This window comes from Mustela nigripes, chromosome 1, assembly GCF_022355385.1.
Source record: "Mustela nigripes isolate SB6536 chromosome 1, MUSNIG.SB6536, whole genome shotgun sequence".
Lineage (NCBI taxonomy): Eukaryota > Metazoa > Chordata > Mammalia > Carnivora > Mustelidae > Mustela > Mustela nigripes.
This window is the reverse complement of record NC_081557.1, coordinates 150,297,751-150,315,621: the sequence shown is the minus strand read 5'-3', so window position 1 is coordinate 150,315,621 and position 17,871 is coordinate 150,297,751. Positions and strand designations below refer to the sequence as shown.

The window sequence follows — 17,871 nt, the reverse complement described above, 5'->3', positions numbered from 1 at the left end:
TACCCCTGGGGATAAAAATATATGTTTATAAAAAATAAAAAATTATATTAAAAAAAAGTGTGCTCTAGTGTGGAGACTACTTTAAAAAAAAAGTGCTCTGGCTTCTTCATTATTATTATTATTGTTATTATTATTATTATTATTTGGTATTTGGTTTATGGTAACTTTCACTGAAAGTCCTAATTAGCTTTTCTGTATGGATTTTAAGTTTGATATCACATTAATGACTATAATAATATTTACTTAATATACCTTAATTTCTCAAGAGCTGTAGTCTCCAAGTAATTGTGATTTCTGCTCAGCCCATATTTTTGGAATAGGACTCTTACATGTGTTTGTTTTATAAAGCCCTGCACTAAAACATCCAGGTTAGATTGTTACATTAAAGGGTCTTGCTTGGGGTGCCTGGGTGGCTCAGTGGGTTAAAGCCTTTGCCTTCAGCTCAGGTCATGATCTCGGGGTCCTGGGACCAAACCCCACATCTGGCTCTCTGCTCAGCAGGGAGTCTGCTTTCTGCCCCCCTCTGCCTGCCTCTCTGCCTACTTGTGATCTCTCTCTGTCAAATAAATAAATAAAATCTTAAAAAAAAAAAAAAAGGTTTTGCTCACCTTCCTTCTCAATAGGACAGTGGTCTTCCCAACCTTTGACTAGACAGTGTCTAGGCGCTTTTAAAAAATGCAAATGCTTTGGCCTCACTCAGGCTAATTATATGACAATATTGGAGATGGGAGGGGTGACAGGGCTTTTTATTTTTTGTTTGCCTGCCTTTGTTTTCTTTTAAGAGCATTACAGGTGGTTTGCAAGGTAGAATAACTTGTGACTAGGGACTCTGCCTTGTTATATTTTGATTTTCACGATCTAACATAGTGCCCTGGATTAGTTGTTCTTAAAAGGCTTGTTGAATGAATGATGGACTAAACATCACCTCTTGTATTTGCCCAGGCCTGCGTCTTGAGTCACATGCAGTTGGGTTGTGTTCCAGATTTAGTCATGTTGGTCTTCATTTTCTTAGCACAGGTGCAGCAGTGAACAGCAGTGAGAGTCTCCCTCCATCTTCGTCCGTCAATGACATCTCCTCCATGTCCACCGACCAGACCCTGGCATCTGACACTGACAGCAGCCTGGAAGCTTCAGCAGGACCCCTGGGTTGTTGCAGGTGACTAGCCGCCTGCCTGCGAAACCCAGCGTTCTTCAGGAGATGATGTGATGGAACACACACACGCGCGCGCACACACACACACACACATACAGACACGCACGCACACCCGCAAACGCAGACACACAACTCTAAGAAAATAGCAAGGGAGAGAATCCGAGCCTAAAATTGATACCAATCTTTCAGCCTGCTTCTTCTCCGGAGTTCTGTATTGCAGCTAAGCTAAATGTCTATTTAACTTCTAGTTGCTCTTGCTTTGGTCTTCCTCCAATGATGCTTACTACAGAAAGCAACTCAAACACAATTAGAAAAGCCTTTTCCATAAAGTGTAATTTTAATGGCTGCAAAACCAGCAACCTGTAACTGCCCTTTCAAATGGCATGACAAGGTGTGCAGTGGCCCCATCCAGCATGTGTGTGTCTCTATCTTGCATCTACCTGCTCCTTTTGGCCTAGTCAGATGGATGTAGATACAGATCCGCATGTGTCTGTATTCATACAGCACTACTCACTTAGAGATGCTACTGTCAGTGTCCTCAGGGCTCTACCAAGATGTCATGCACTGGGGTACCACATGGTCCATTTCATGTGATCTATTACTCTGCCATAAACCCATCTGTAATATATTGCCAGTATATAAGCTATTTAGTTTGTTAATTGATTAAGCTGTATGTCTTATAAGAAAAATGTAAAGGGGGAAAATATGGGGGGAGTGAGCTCTCTTGGACTCTTGAAGATGTAGCTTCCAAATTTGAACTGATTAAATGGCACCTGTATACCAATTTGTAGAAAGAACATATGTGATGCTTATGTACAGTGTGGGGGCGGGAGGGAATGACAGTTTCCAGGTACTGAACGGTTTGGCCTTTAGAAGGAAGGTGGGAAGAAAAGCTGACAGTCTTTTCTCTGACAGCGAGCAGGTAGGAGAGACTCGATGATAGCACTGTGGTGAGGAAGACCTCGAGGAGATTATTACCCAGACACTAGGAGACACCGACATCCATGTTTTAGACAGTAGACCCAATTTGTCATCTACAATTTATGTGTCACAACTGGAAAGGGCATGGCAGGTGGAGAGGCAGGGTTACAGAGTCCATATCTAATGGTAAAAAAATCCCTCCCTGGAACAGAGTGGAGTTGCCTTTGGATGATGTCCTTAACAGGAAATGAACCTGACTATTTTCCGACTGTGGGTTGTGTTTTCCATAAGTGTGCTACTTCCCAGGTTTATACCCTACATGGTTTTAAGAAATGTTAGTTTCCTCTTCTGGAATAAAAAAAATATATATATATACATATATATTAATTTCTTAAGAACAAACAAACCCAAAACAAAGGGGTGATCCTCAGGTCAGCATTGGAAAACATTTCCACAGACATTACTATTCCTCAGGGGTTTCCCTGACTCCTTACTATGGCTGATGTTTCATGTTTATTTATTTTCATAAATTCAGACAATTCAAGAAGGGCTGATCATCTGAGTTTTGTACTGCAGTTGATGTGACAGCAATAACTCTCCCCATAAGTTACTGCTGCTAAATAGCTTTAGCAATATGAGTCTGTCTCAAAAGCCATGAAGCATTTGTGTCAATGTTTTAGCGGAATCACCTGAATTTAGTTCAAATCAAATGAAAGTGCTCTCCTGAGCACTTGAGAAGGCACTGTGAAACATCTTGGTTATATACAAGGCAATCCCAGGGAGACTTCTCAGCAATAATAGGGGCCGGGGGGAGGCTTCCCTTATTCACTTCGGTGAAGTGCCCATCACAGCTCTTTGCACTCTGACCATTTTGGTGCTTGCCGACGTGGTGGTGGTACTTCACCTGAAGAAGACGTGAAACGCATGAAACGGAAGGTTGGTGAGAGAGCTATGACTGGCGAATGGAATCCCTTCAAAAATAGGGCAAACAAGAATGCTGTGCTCTGAAAACTGCCTTAAATACAACAACAGGGAAGCTTTGTCTCTTTCAAGCAATAGAGCCAACCCCCACCATCACCATGTGAGCAACACTGCTGTTTATGAGATTGCTTCACAGTAGGATGCGTGACAAGAGGTCATTTGTTTAAAATGGGGAGAAAAAAACCACATTAGCTTGTGCAGCTTGTCCCCTGGAATGAAAGTGGCCCAGCTTCTTTCTCTTGCTGCCAATCTTTCGGGTTAATATTGCAGATGACCTGATTTTTAAAGTACCTCTGCATTCACATGGGCTCTCTCTCTCTCTCTCTCCTCTGTCACACTTCCCGTCCTCCACTTCTTAAAAGTTCTCGGATTCCCTCATGCTTTACCTCCTTTCTCTGTATTTTTCTCTTGCTATGACTGTGTCCTCTCTATGCCTGACTTTCTAGCACATGGGATTAAGTGCAGGGAACAGGCAACTGTTTGAAAGAAAGTAAGTCGCAAAGGTAATTTCATCAGCCACAAAATGATATTAAAAGCCAGAAGGAACCCTCCAGCCAGCATCTTAGAAGTGCTTGACAGCTAGACTATCTTTCATGGGTGCAGAAGTGGTGATTTCTTTTCACTCAGATTAAGCCAAACATGAACCAGGCAATGCTCCCCTGCTATGCCCACCTTCCCTAAATTCTGCTAGTCTCTCCTCTGATCTCTCCTGCTGTATGGCCCTTGGGTGCCAGTTACCTTTAGCCACATCACCCTTACGGCCAAGAAAAAATGGAATAAATCCTTCAGATTGAAATCTCATGTACAAAGGAAGAGTTTGGCTTCTTGCCTACTTATAGGATTAATGGTACTAGGTTATTAAAGCAAATAGGTTATTAGACAAACAGAGAGGATCATCATTTCAAAAGCTCACCAGCCCTTCACCATCTTGGGTCCACTTTATTATAATATAGATTTTCAGGAGGTGATTCTGTTATTATCAAATTCTCAGAATGTATTAGGTTCTACAGTGAGCCTTTTCTTTAAAAAATAAGTATTTCCTATAGGGTCACCTGTTAATTCCAAAGGACTTTCTTGCTTTTCAGACTTGGAAGTGTCAAGTCGCCTGGAACTATATTCCTGGGAGAAGGAAGGTCCTGCCTGTGGTTGGGGTTCATTTGGGAATGTGAGGTTGACAGTCTGAGAGGCCTAACCTTGGCTCCCTTCTATAGGGCTGATGGTTTCGCAGTGATCCTTAATGATAGGTTCTCTAGTATTTTGTAGGAGAGATGATTGTGTGCCCATATGCATGAAGGAATTAAATTGTTGGGAGAGCTTAGCAAAACCACCACCACTTTGATGTGTCGATTTGTTTTTTGGTCAGTGTGTTCATTTTTAAAAAGAGATGCATTGGCCTTATGACCAAATTTCTTCGTGTGGAATAAGAACTTCTACTAATCTTGCATCTTCAAGAATCTGATGACTGAGCTTTGTAGGAATGTATACTTGAGGTGGACCCAGGCCTGGCTGATTCCCTCCAACGGGAGAAAGCTATTTAATTGAAGGCCAAGGCAACAATTTTTGTTCAATCTGCTACCATGATAAGAAAATATTACTTAAGGATACTGATAGTAGCTGACTGGTAGATCAAGAAATAGGCCTTGACAAAGGGAATCAGTGGAAGAGATGAGATGAGACTCCATCAGTCCTTTTATGACCTGCCAGGGGAAAAATGAGCAAAACTGACTTTACATTTTAAATAGTCGTCGCAAAGTCTAAGTTCTACAAAATCTACTTCTTTTAATTATCTTTAACAAATGACAATTGAAATCCTAAAAACATTATGCTCCATAAAGAATGTTGTCAGCCTGCTTTGCTGAAGAATTTATCTTCTACAGCTCAGAGAAAGGAGTGATACTGTCCCAGCAATCTTTGATCCCATTCACTTTGGGTCTGAAGAGGGACCCCACTCCCTACCCACAAGCTCCCCCCAACATTTTAATTGTGAGTCCTACATTTTCTACAGATGAAATTAAACCAAGCAGGGATACTGCTTTCTGTAAAAACAAACAAACAAGTTGCAATGTAAATAATTATATTAGTCATTTTTCATGTGACTAAAATATAAGATTTTGTTACTTGTTTTGGCACTTAGACAGTTCTTTGTCTGAAATGGTTCACTCTGACCCATTTCCTTGGTCGGTCAAGTTGAAATGGAAGGCCTCTGTTTGTATGTGGACTCCTGTGTATCTAACTTATGATTATGTGGGACCAATGGCCAGTATATTCTAATGAACACAAATCTCCCAACCCTTGTCTAGCATTAAACTGTTCACCTTGCCATGTTTATCTTGCAACAAGACCTAACTTGCACATGCCTGTTATTCTGCATGATTGGACTCAAAGACTATTACCAATGATAAGAATTGTCCTGTGTCAGTGTTTATAAAATGGACTTAAAGCACACCCACATTCATATACACCTCACCCTTATAGTTCTAAGTCAACCCTGGAAGGCAAAACCATGCATGTCCAGTTTCCTTGCAAGGTCTGAGTGGTGAGAAGTGAAAGTCAGCCTGATGGATCAAATGCAATCTCAGTGATGTTTAATAAGGCTTTGAAATTATTTAAATCATATCTGTGTTCCTTCGCATTCTCTTTTTCCTTTCTGTTTTTTCCCTTTATTTTCAAAATGTCGGTGGAACAAGAGGGTGAGTGGGGGAGACCTTTGGATTTTTTGGACTCTTTGTAGGTGGATGCTGACTCAATACATTGTGATTTCTGTTTCTTATGAATTATTAAAAACCAGAGCGAATCTGCTTCCCTCAACATAAAACCAAATGCAAATCCAGACTTTGTTGGAGTTTGCCTATTGACAATGGTTATTGTGCTGCTCGTTGTCTCGGGTTTCATGTCCTGACAGGAACTCTGAAGCATATCACATGATTTCATAGTATGGTTTGATTATACCAGGGAATAAATAAGAAACAAGGAATGACCTACCTTCTCACTATGGGTTAAGAGTGTGTAATATGCATGTGACCAGAAGCCTGTGTTGTCATTTAAGACCCGTTTCTCCTAAAAATGACCTCCATTTCTGTCTGCAGATAGTAGTTGTATATATGCAACCTGGTAAGTTTCTTTTAAGGTATGTATAAAATCAGTGAAGGGGGAAATAATTTTCTGTAAGGATTAGATGAGTAGAACAGGACTAAACATCTTTAGGTTAATCTATCAGAATTCTTTTTTTTTATATTACATTTTTTAAATTATTATGTTCAGTTAGCCACCATATAGTAGATCATTAGTTTTTGATGTAGTGTTCAACGATTCATTAGTTGCTTCTAACACCCGGTGCTCATCACCACCTGTCCCTCCTTAATATCAGAATTCCTAATCAGTTTAATTATTACCCAAGAGAGAAGGTAAGCAGGTTTTTTGTCCATATGGCAGGCAACCTTAATATCTTAAACTCCCTGGTGAATTAAAAAAACAATTAGATTTTGTGGCTTGATAAGGAAGTCACTGAACCTGTATTAATTTAGCTGGAAGTATCTGGAAGTGTCAAGGAATGGCCTGTTTCTGTAAATAAAACATTTTATTTAACTGGCTCACTATTCTAATCACTAGTGATTCTAAAATCACTATTAGAAGATAAACTTATATATTCTTTTGAGTTAACACAATTCACCTTTTACTTATAAGAAAAATAGAAGCCAAATGCCTTTTGCATCTATGGCATAGTTTCTGTTCCATTTTTAAACCACAACTCTTAACTCTTTTTTTTTTTTTAAAGATTTTATTTATTTATTTGACAGAGAGAGATCACAAGTAGGCAGAGAGGCAGGCAGAGAGAGTGAGGGGGGAAGCAGGCTCCCCGCCAAGCAGAGAGCCCAATGTGGGGCTCGATCCCAGTGTCCTGGGATCATGACCTAAGCCAAAGACAGAGGCCTTAACCCACTGAGCCACCCAGACACCCCAACTCTTTACTCTTTTAGTAAAGTAAGTTTTAAAATGGCCACATATAGGTATGAAAAAAACTCCAATCTTAAGAAGGGAAATTGCATTCCACTGAATTGCTCTTGGAGAGAAAGGGTCAGAAAGAAATATTGGTGCATTCTAGGTATCGTCGAACTTTACCAAATATTTGGGTAATTTGACTAACTTTGGACTGAGGAGAAAAAAGTCGTCTTGAGATCACCTTTCTTGCAGCTACTTATTTAAGGACCAGCCTAGAAGGATGGTTTTGTTTGCTCAATAACTGCACTGGGTTTTACCCAAGGTTGAGGTTTTCAATATCATCAGTTTATCACAATGCAATTCATACTTGCACCGTACCTTTCCCCCAAGAGTTTTGAAAGGTATTAAGGTGGGTACATATTGCATGGAGCCATGGTGTTATATGTAAACAATGAATCTTGGAACACTACTTCAAAAACTAATGACGGGGGCGCCTGGGTAGCTCAGTGGGTTAAATCCTCTGCCTTTGGCTCGAGTCGTGATCTCAGGGTCCTGGGATCGAGCCCCGCATCAGGCTCTCTGCTTGGCGGGGAGCCTGCTTGCCTCTCTCTCTCTGCCTGCCTCTCTGCCTGCTTGTGGTCTCTCTCTCTCTGTCAAATAGGTGAAATCTTGAAAAAAAAAAAAAAAAACCTAACGACGTACTGTATGGTGTCTAACATAACATGATAAAAAATCCTAATTAAAAAAAAGAAAGGAAGGAAGGAAGGGAAGAAGGAAGGAAGAAAGAAAGGCACACTTGGAACACATTTTCAAGCAGAGAAGTACACTGAAAATCCCACTGTCTCAGATCACTCCCCGTCAGGCACCACTGCATGGGGCACATTCTCTCTCTCAGCTCCAGACTGAATTCCATCTGCTCAACCTTTTACAAAAGTGTGTTCTGTTTTAGTTACTGAAAACAAGCTGTGGAAATGGGCATTTCTCAAACAATTGAACTGTGATGACCGATACACAAACAAGAGTCAAATGCTCGTTCGGAATTTCCTGCCCTTTCTATGCCACATATATCTTGCTTTAAAGACATGATTCTCCTGTTATAAAAGCCAACGTAAAATAAGTCTGAAATGCAGTTTCAGAGGATCAAGTTTCACTCCATGGAGTGGGTGACTTCACTCCCTTGTCACTGAACTTCTGGTCCTGTGCTTCCCTGGATCCGGAATCTCTGTTTACCCAACAGTCTAGATAGTTTGGAATTCAAAAGCAGGTGCAGAATGGGATACATCTTAAAACATTCCGCACTCTGACTAGGAAAGTGTCTCACTCATAGTTTGCCTGTTATCAATGCTTTTCTATTCACGATGCTAAAAATATTTACACAATATCAATTTTTAGGATCTAAATAATATTTCACGTGGAAAACTAATAATATTAAAGTATTTCTTATAAAAGTATAAAAGGAAGACTTTGAAAAGTAATTCTTATTCTTTAGTGTTAATAAATTACAGACTTGGATTTGGTGCTAATTTTCAAAATTTGATGCAAATTAAGCTCTAAGAAAACAGCTCTGAATTTCCATTTTAATTTCTGAGCTACATTTTTAAGTAGTACCTTCATTCACTCCAAAAATATTTATGGAACATCTGTCTATGTGTCCTAGGTAGGAGACAAATATGGCATAGTCCTTATCCTCAAGACCTCAGAGTAAATATATCTTTCAGTGTCAAAATCAGTGACTAAAGCAAAAATATTTCTATCTTATGTGTTTTCTTTCTTTTAAAATAACAATGTGTTCATTAGTGGTTTGACCCAAATGAGCCCATTTTTATTACTCCCTTAAAGCAATGAAACAAGAAATCTGCTTCTTTCAGTATTCTCATTTTGTCGAAATGAATTAGCTCAAGAGAATTTTGGGTATTTTCCATGACATTATAGGAGATCAAACAATTTTTACATTTATTTAAAAACATAGTATGGAGATAAAAAACAAAAGTAGATCTCCATTTAGTCAGTGGGAAATATGTGTATCTGCACTCTTTTTCCTTTAATTAAAAGGTAGACTACTATCTTTCGGTATGTTTTAAACAAATGTCAGTCTCCAAATAAAGGGAGAAATGTGATGACATCTTGAGACCTTATCAAAGACTTACAATATCGGTATCCTGAAAAGAATAGATAAAATTTTTTGAGGCTAAAAGCCAAACAAAACAAAACAAAAACAAAAACAATCAAACCAGGATGTTTCTTTTCTGCATTACACGAGGTTTATTTTGATACAGTTTCCTCTGGAGCAAGTACGTCCAGAGGCTGGGCTTGAGGCTTGTATTTCTGTAACGAAAACCTCTAAATCAGCAAATACCATCACAATGGATGCTGGGTGATACTCTCATAGGAAGCCAAATCTCTGAAATTGGTGCAGTCTGCAGGTAATGACTGGAGCCTACAATGACTTAACACAGAATTTAGTTATTTTTTATTAAAGTTCCAACTCAGAACATCCCTGAATATCTGAACCAGAAATTGGACATTGAGCTCTGAACATTCACTCGCTGATTCACATCACAAATATGGACTGAGCACGTCAATCTTCTAAGGACTGTTCTTGGCACACATGGTTGTGATGAATTCAGGCAAATCTTTCCGCCTTCATGTAGTCTATATTCTAATGGGGGAATAAGGTAGTAGAAAGCATTAAGAAAAAAAAAGCAGGTTAAAGAGGAAAAGACATGATAAGGGATGTTATTTAGATGAGGTGGTCAGGGAGGGCCTCTCAAAAAAAAAAAAATGGTCTTTGAGCATAAACCCAAATAAAGTGAAGAGTGAGCCATATTCGTATCTGAGGCAAAAGCAAGTGCAAGTGCCCTCGGGTAAGAGCCTAGAGAGAGAGAGAGAGAGAGAGCCTGTGTGTATGTGTGAATCTGTGTGTGTGGTTATGGCATGACCAAAAGTCTTGTGGGTGAAACAAAATGTACAAGAGAAAGTATGACAGTCAGTGAAATTGAAGAGCTAGGCAGGGGTCAGAGCATGACAACATCTTGGGATTTTATTCTAAATATAGGAAAATGGATAGATTTGAACAGAGAAATGATATAATCTAAATTTTCCTTGTAAAAGGATCTCTGTGGCTGCTGAATAGGGAGAGGAGGTTGGGAAGAAAGATAAGAATGGGGCCCCAGAGGCTCTTATAAGATATAACAGTAGCACAGGAAGATACGATAGGGCTTGGACTGGAGAGCGGAGGGGCTGAGATGGGGGTGGTTTCAGGACATAACTAAGGATATGTTGTGAAAGCAGGGTTGACAATATTTGCTGATAAATTAATATGTGATATGAAAGAATCAGGATGACTCCCGAATTTTTAAGAATCTAAACAATCAAGTAAGTAATGGTGTGGTTGACTGAAGTGGTAAACAACAGGTTATAAGCATATTTGGGAAGAAAATCATACTTTTTTCTGAAATGTTAGTTGGAGATATTAGATAGCCTCATGAAGTAGCAGAGATGTCTACAGGGCTGGAGTAAGGGAAGAAGTCGAGCTGAAACATAAACCTGAACATAACCAGCTGGTATGTGTTATTTATAACCATGAGGCTGTATGGATCACCAAGAGACTGGGGGTAGATAAAGTCGAGAAGATGGAGATACCTCTTGCTCCATCATACAGAAATTAATAAATAGTTGAGTATTCTGAGGAATGTCCAGTGAGGCAAAAATCAGGAAAGTGTGCTATCCCAGAAGCTAAGTAAAGATGTTTAAAAAATGAGGGACTGGGCACCTGGGACAATGCTGCTGAGTGGCTGAAGATAGGGCTAAAGATTCACATTTGGACTTGATTTTTTTTTAATTTTTTAAAAGATTTTGCTTATTTGACAGAAATCACAAGTAGAGTAGAAAGGCAGGCAGAGAGAGAGAAGGGGAAGCAAGCTCCCTGCCGAGCAGAGAGGCTGATGTGGGGCTCGATCCCAGAACCCTGAGATCATGACCTGAGCTGAGGGCGGAGGCTTTAACCCACTGAGCCACCCCGGCACCCCTGGACTTGATTTTTATGAATGTCATTGCTGACATATTAGAGTATGTTCTCTGCAGTATTGAGCAAGAAAGCATGACTTAGTGAGTTAAGGAGAATATGACATGTGAGGAATTAGACATAGGTAAGGAAAATTCAAGAATTTTTTCTAGAAAGTGAAGCAGAAGAATTATGTGGAAATCAGACATGAATATGACATGAGAGAATTTTAAGAAAGCTATTATAGCATGGGTATATGTTGATAGGACTATTATATAAAGAGCAAAATTCATAATGTAAGAGAGAAAGTATTTATTTGAAGGAGTAATGTGCTTGAAAAGGCCAGAGGGATGTGTATGGGAGGAGCACTTGGCTTGGTTGGAGCAGGTGGCACAGTCATTGTAGCAGGAGGTATGATGGTGTGTACAGGTTGCATGTAGACACTTGGGTAGATATGATGATGGAACACAAAGACATACTCTTTTGGTATTGTTTTCTTAGTTATCAGTAAGCTGGGTTATATACGTGATGTTACTACCTGAGAATGGGAAGGGAAAGAGCTTACAGAGGCTTGAGAAGTGTGACACTGACCTTAAAAAGTAGGAAGTTAAGATACTAGACAATGATGAGAGCCATGTGAACTATATTTATATAGATAGAAGATGGAACAACTCAACATGGTGCTCTTTTGCTATCCAGCCATATTTAGTTTCTCAGGTTCAGGTTAGGAATAAGAAGAAATTGGATTTAGCCAGAGTTGGGCTGGGTGTTTTTCCTTACCATATGAGTACAGTGGTGGAAGAAAATATGAAGGGATTTGAGAACAAGGAAAAGAATAATTATAATGAGGAACCATAGAAGCTGAGCTGGTCAAGGAGGGAAGCAATGACATGAGGGGATGATAGCCATTATCAAAGTCAGGTGTCAAATGTGTTTTTTAATGTACCATTTGGGGCTCATTTGAATAAGGAGTTAAATTGTCAACTCTTTGGGGGTTTCTAAAAATTGTTGGAGTGATGGTGGTAAGGGAATGACCTAAGAAGGTCATTGGCTGAGGGCCAATTTAACTCCTTATTCAAATGATTCAGTACTTTCTACTTGAGAAAGGTAACCTTCCCTAAATGGGTTGGTCTCACCTGGGCTTAGCCCTCCAGGGATCAGAAATGTGGCAACTACACATGGTCCATAAATGAGTATACTCAGTCCTGGCCCCAAGCCCCAAATGGTGCATTAAAAAACACACTTTATGTCTGCTAGACTTTCTACTCAAACGTCTACAGTAGGTTTGGTAGGTTTCCAGTGCTCGGGGAGTTGTTCATTTTCCACATAGCTTTGCAGCAAGGAGCCCTTAAGTGGGGCAGTCAACTCATTCTCCACCTGTGCAATTAAAAAAGACTATAAAGAGAATAACAAAATAGGCCTTTGGGAGCTACAAGGCCACACTCTTTTTCTGTGGTTTGTGAGTTCCAACAAGGCAGAAGGTGTCTGGCTCTGGATGCTTTATTTGAATAAAAGAATGGAAGCCGCCTGGGTGTTAAGTGTTTTCAGGTCTCCTGGTGGTGTGTGAGTGAGTCTTTATGGCCAATACCACCCCAGGTCTTAAAAGATCACCACAGACCACCCCAAAGATCACCCTAAGCCCTGAAAGTGCTTAGGCACATGCTTTTCCATGGACTAGGGAAGCCCCTGCCCCAAACTGCTAAGCTCTCTGAAAACTTCCTACTTATTCTTTAGGACTCACATCACGGTCATGGCTCTGCATTGCTTTTCCCCTCCTCATTTTTGTGATCTTGAACCCTTTTCACAAAACGCTATCTTATGGGGTAGTTATTTAGAAATGAGGTATCCCAGACAGCAAGCCTAGGGCTGGTGTGGTGGCCTTCAAGCAATATTCACTAATGGTGATGCAGATGTGAGTCTAGGCACATTCATTCATCATATTCTGAGACTTTCATTGTCTCTTACCTGATACCTTTAAAACCAAACACATTCTTCAGTGTCCACACAGAGTTGATGCAGGACCACCCCAAGGTGGTCCTTGGGGCATTATTCTCAGATTGTGGAGGCAACTGTATGATCTCTGGTAGAAAGTATGCCTTGGGTTACCTCTTCCTTGCCATCAAATCTCTGGCAGATTATCCAAGCAAAGGCAAATTTAGTCTCCCTGGGACAAAATTATATCCTCTGCTGGTGAGCCAAATTCTTGAGGCCAGACTCTATTTTCTAGAAGCTAGAACACTCTTTCAGTAGAAAGAATTTGAGGGATAACAGCTACCATTTATTGAACACTTACAATATATCAATATATACTGTGTGAGTCAATTTATTTAGTCATTTCTCAAAAAAAAAATCTTACTTTTCAGAAAAAAGAATTGAGGTGTACCAACATAATGTAACTTTTCTTAAATTCTTATAGCTACAAAGTCATAGAACTAAGATTTGAAATCCAGGCAGGTCTCTGATTTCAAAAGCTTTATGCCTATCATTTTCTGTGATGTTACTCTAAGCAAGAAATCATTCTGCAATGAAAGGAATACTGAGGTGTATGGCTGAGGTCACAGTCTTTAAATTCTCCTAGATTTCCAAGGAGAGATAATTATATCAATTATCAATTATATCAATGATTTCAACGATCCTATCTGGAAATTACTCTTTGTTTGTTTGTTTGTTTGTTTTCAATTTAGGGCTTAGCTTGTGAATAAATAAATAGGAATGAGATTATTGAAGTTTCTCTTCAATTTTTTAGTCATTTCATAATAAAATGACATATAGAAACAATATTTTAAAAAGTAGAGATGTCAGTGGGCCTACTGTCATGCACAATTCTGTTTTAAGTGTTCTCTGAAGGATACCCAGCTATATGGTTCAGCTAGAGAAACCAACATTATAGCCTCAACGCTTAGGAGCCAATCCTTTCTCCTGAGCTCATAATTTAAGAATCATTCTAGTCTAATTAGTTTAAAAGAGGTCTATACAGGATGTAGCAAATGAACTCTTGATACTACATACTTATTTCCATTTTATTTTTCTGTCAATTTGTAGTTGATATTTTCTGGGCATTTAGCTGAATTAATGGAAGAACTAATAGAAACTCAGATGGACAAGCTATTCATGGTACACAGCGATTGAAGGTCATCACCACTGAGATTGGTAATTAAAATTAGCAGCATCCCTCATAAATCAAAGACCGGATTTACAGCTAACTCTCCATGCTGGCACTCTATGGAATAAAGAGCGGAGATGGAAGAGTTTAAGATCAGTCAGATACAATTCTACTCTCTTAGGTAAGGAAGCTCCATTTATTAATAGAGCTATCAATAGGGCTAACTGGCAGTCACTGGGATAGTCACGTTACATACCACCTTTAAGTATCACAATGTCACTATTTGGTAAGCGTTATTACCTCCACTTTACTGATGAAAAAACTGAGGCTCAGAAAGGTTAAGTGACTTGTAATTCATTGCTGTGCATCTTGCCTAAGGCATGTTGATGAGATGCATATGTAGGTCTTTTTGGATCTCTGTTTCCTGCTATTTCCATTCTACCATGGTGTTTCCTAAAATGTCTCTTATTGGTGAAGAAAATAATCAGGTATGGAAAAGACTAAAAGAGATATATGCAAATTAGGAGGGCAAGGTAACTAATTCTGAGTTGAGATCCTAGAAGCTTTATAGGGGAACTAACATTTGATCCGGCTCTTTAAAAAAAAAAAAAAAAATGGTAGGACTGTGACAGGTAGAAGGAAGGTAGTGAAGATGGACATGACAATAGAAGGTGGAAAGTTCCAGAGGCATGAGGGGCATGGTAGGGGTGGGGGAAGTGGTAAGAGCTACAAAGAAAAAAAAAAGCAGGTCACAGCCTTCTACACCGTGGGAAGCGCACACCCTGTGGGTAAGTAAGAGTCTACATGATAGTAGGTAGCAAGGCCATGTGTGGTAGGATGGGCGGCCTAGAAGGGGCATCCTGCAAAAGGAGAGAGGCTTTCATCAAAGACAAGGAGGAACTGACCAAAGAGAGTAGACCCAAAAGGCAAGGCTGAGTGGACTGGATGGTACTTGGTGAGTGAATTCAAGAGTGGAGAAGAGTGGAGAGAAAAATGAGGAAGAACGCTTAGGGCATCCTCTCTGTCCAGTAGGTGCTGTGCTCAGCTTGCACACCATCTCCCTCACCAAAACCACGTAACAAGTCCGTGAGAGGAGTATTGTTGTTATTCCCAGTCTACACTGCAAAAAGTGAGGTTTAGAAGTCTCAGTCAGAGCAATTTGTGGAGAATCTGAAGGTAGGCTGGGTAACTGCACGGCCTCTGATTTTTACTATTGCATCCTTCAGCTCCCTGGAGGAGTCCACGGTTTTCATTCGCTAGGACAGGGCCTGGGAAGAGATGAAAATGTATATAAGAGAGCCCCATTGAGATCAACAGGGTACATTTTGAGTTTAACTTTTCTATGTGATATCCAGGTGGAAGTATCTGGTTAAAGAATCCAAAAGTGGAAGAACAGGAAACTAAAGGTGAAGAGGCAGCAGTATTATAGAAAGTGGTTAAAACCCAGGGACCACAGAAGTTTGCTTGGTGGAAGGATATACACGAAAGTAATTGGTGATGAGGATGGATGCTCTAAAGACTTAGCTTCCATTTGAAAATAAATAAGCACACACAGACATAGAGCCTTCTAACAACACAGTTCTATAAACTCAAGCAGTCTTTATTTCCAGTTATGCCTTTTGTGACTTTTCGATCTAGTGTGAGAAATAGTTCCTTGCCTGGCTTCCCAAAGTCATTGCCTTACTGGAGCGTGAAGAGTTGTTCTTTCCAAACTCTACCTCCAGAGAGCCTTGGGCTCCTACAGACGGTCACCATTACTCATGTGCATACACTTGTCAAAATTGGACCTCAAAACATTCACATCTTAAAATTGTTGTGAACAAGTATGTTTTCAACTGGGAAGAACAAAATTGTAAAAATTAGAAGCAAAATGGTTGGCTTCTTCCTAACTCGTCTCCTTCTCCTCCTGGGCTATCCACTCCATCCCCTGCCTTTCCCAGCAGTCCTGCAGACAGAATCCCGGGTGACAAAAGAACAGTAGGCCTGAGTGACAGAAACGTCCCTGTACGGATCGCATGCTAGCCGTTCAACTGAGAGGGTCACGGTCACACCATCTCACTGCCTGCACTGCAGTGTGTTTGCTGGGGGGTGGAGGCAAGGTCTGAGTGGATAGGAGGGGTTCCTGTGGCAACGAGTTGCGAGCATTGTTTCCCAACCTCCAAATGGCGTGAAGAACTGTTCTGGAAACCATGTAGCCGTTACCGAGACTCAGTCCGGAAGGTCAGAGTAGTTCATGGTGTGACTCATTAAATGCTTTTACCATCTGCTCCCTCTAAAGTGCATTCCGCACAGGAGACATTCATCTGTGGGACTGACCAGGGAGACGCAGACAATAAGCCTTGAGATGGGGCCTTTTATTTTTTTCCCACAAAATCCAAAATTCTCTGTGTCAAGACACCTCCCTAAGAAAACTGAGCAGTGTCAGGAGAGGAATTTAAAGAGCAAACCAAAGGCTCCTGGTGATTCTACTGTATTTTATAAAACTATTTACATTTCTCTTTTGGTCATGGCGGGGTCTACTGGCACAAACAGCACAGCCACGAAATATTCTTTTGACTTTAATAACTCATCTGATATATATTTATATATATTTATATATCTGCTCATCTTCATTTCCTCAGCAAGAGGGGAAATAAAAATATTGATCTATAAAATAAGCTGATGATAACACAATGCCAAAAATAGCTTATGTTAAGTGCAAGGGTGAAGCTTGAAAGCAAGCTAAATTGCAACAACATATTGATTTAACATTTTAAATACAAGACTTGCAATAAAATAATTCTTGAGATATGCTTCCCATTTTTAGTTTACTTTTTAAAACTACTCTCTATACACATATCCAGTTGTAACACTTGACCAGTAGCATTATGGGGCATGATATAACTTTGGTACACATTGCAGATATGGATGGGTAATGTCTGTAAATGATATTCCTTCACCAGTTAGAGCACTGTACAGCAGGGGACCAGCCACCCGATCCCACAGAATGTTCCCACCAGCATCCCGGAGCCCCCCGCCACGTCCATCGGAGACAGCGGGAGGAAGCAGGCTCACTGGATCCATATTGTGTTTCCTCTCTCGGTTCTCCTGGGTTCCACTGTCAGCTCCCCAAACGTGGAGAAAAACTGCTCCATTTCTTTCTGAAGCATGTCATTTCTTTTCTCGGCATCTTCTTTTGCTCGCTCGGCGTTTCGCATTTTGATTTCTATCATTGTGAACTTCTTCCTTTCTTGATCCAGTTCATCGTGGAGGCTCATCATCTCTGTTTCCAAAGTCAAGTTTCGCTGCTCTAAGCTAGAGAAGGTGAGGGAAAGAACAAAGGATAAAGTGATGTCATTCACTTGAAATGTGATGGGCATGCAGATATTTTCTGAACTCTATCTCTACAAGGCTTAGGAAATGGTAATGGACCCTTTCAAATCAGTAAAGTAAGGTCTAATGATTTAAAAGATGTATTTTTACTTATTCGTTCATTCGTTGATTCTATCTGCTGGGATGATTTACTATCATTTCAACAAGAAGACCCCAAGACCTCGCTTGGAAGCACTTAGTTGTCATTTGATTGTGAATAAATGAATGTGAGCACAGAGAAGCCGCAGACTGATTATCAGGGAGCACAGAATGGCAGATGCAGGAGGAAACCCCAACCACAGGGCTTCCTGCAGTCATTTCAGGTGAAGCTGGCTTTACTAAAAGAAAAGAGAAAATCTGATAAAGTTGGAAGAGAAAAGAGAACATCGTATTTGTTTTTGGGCAAAGGAAAAATAACGA

The 17,871-nt window shown here is 40.1% G+C and overlaps 2 protein-coding genes across 19 annotated transcripts in view; one reads left to right on the top strand and one right to left on the bottom strand.

Annotated features, from left to right (window-relative positions):
* Positions 1–5,885, top strand: part of MAPK10 (mitogen-activated protein kinase 10) — a 593,666-nt gene extending 587,781 nt beyond the window's left edge. For 11 of the 12 annotated variants that reach the window (XM_059375288.1, XM_059375259.1, XM_059375269.1 and 8 more), the window contains one exon: positions 1,018–5,885. In XM_059375288.1, coding sequence (XP_059231271.1) covers positions 1,018–1,160 — 143 coding nt within the window. In that variant the 3' untranslated portion in view covers positions 1,161–5,885. Of the gene's footprint in view, positions 1–1,012 lie in introns of all 12 variants that reach the window. The other variant, XM_059375334.1, reaches the window with a different exon arrangement.
* A 9,794-nt stretch (positions 5,886–15,679) lies between these two features.
* ARHGAP24 (Rho GTPase activating protein 24) overlaps positions 15,680–17,871 on the bottom strand; it is a 757,722-nt gene continuing 755,530 nt past the window's right edge. For all 7 annotated transcript variants that reach the window (XM_059375189.1, XM_059375179.1, XM_059375226.1 and 4 more), the window contains one exon: positions 15,680–17,394. In XM_059375189.1, the coding sequence (XP_059231172.1) occupies positions 17,151–17,394 (244 nt within the window). In that variant the 3' untranslated portion in view covers positions 15,680–17,150. The remainder of the gene's footprint in view (positions 17,395–17,871) is intronic.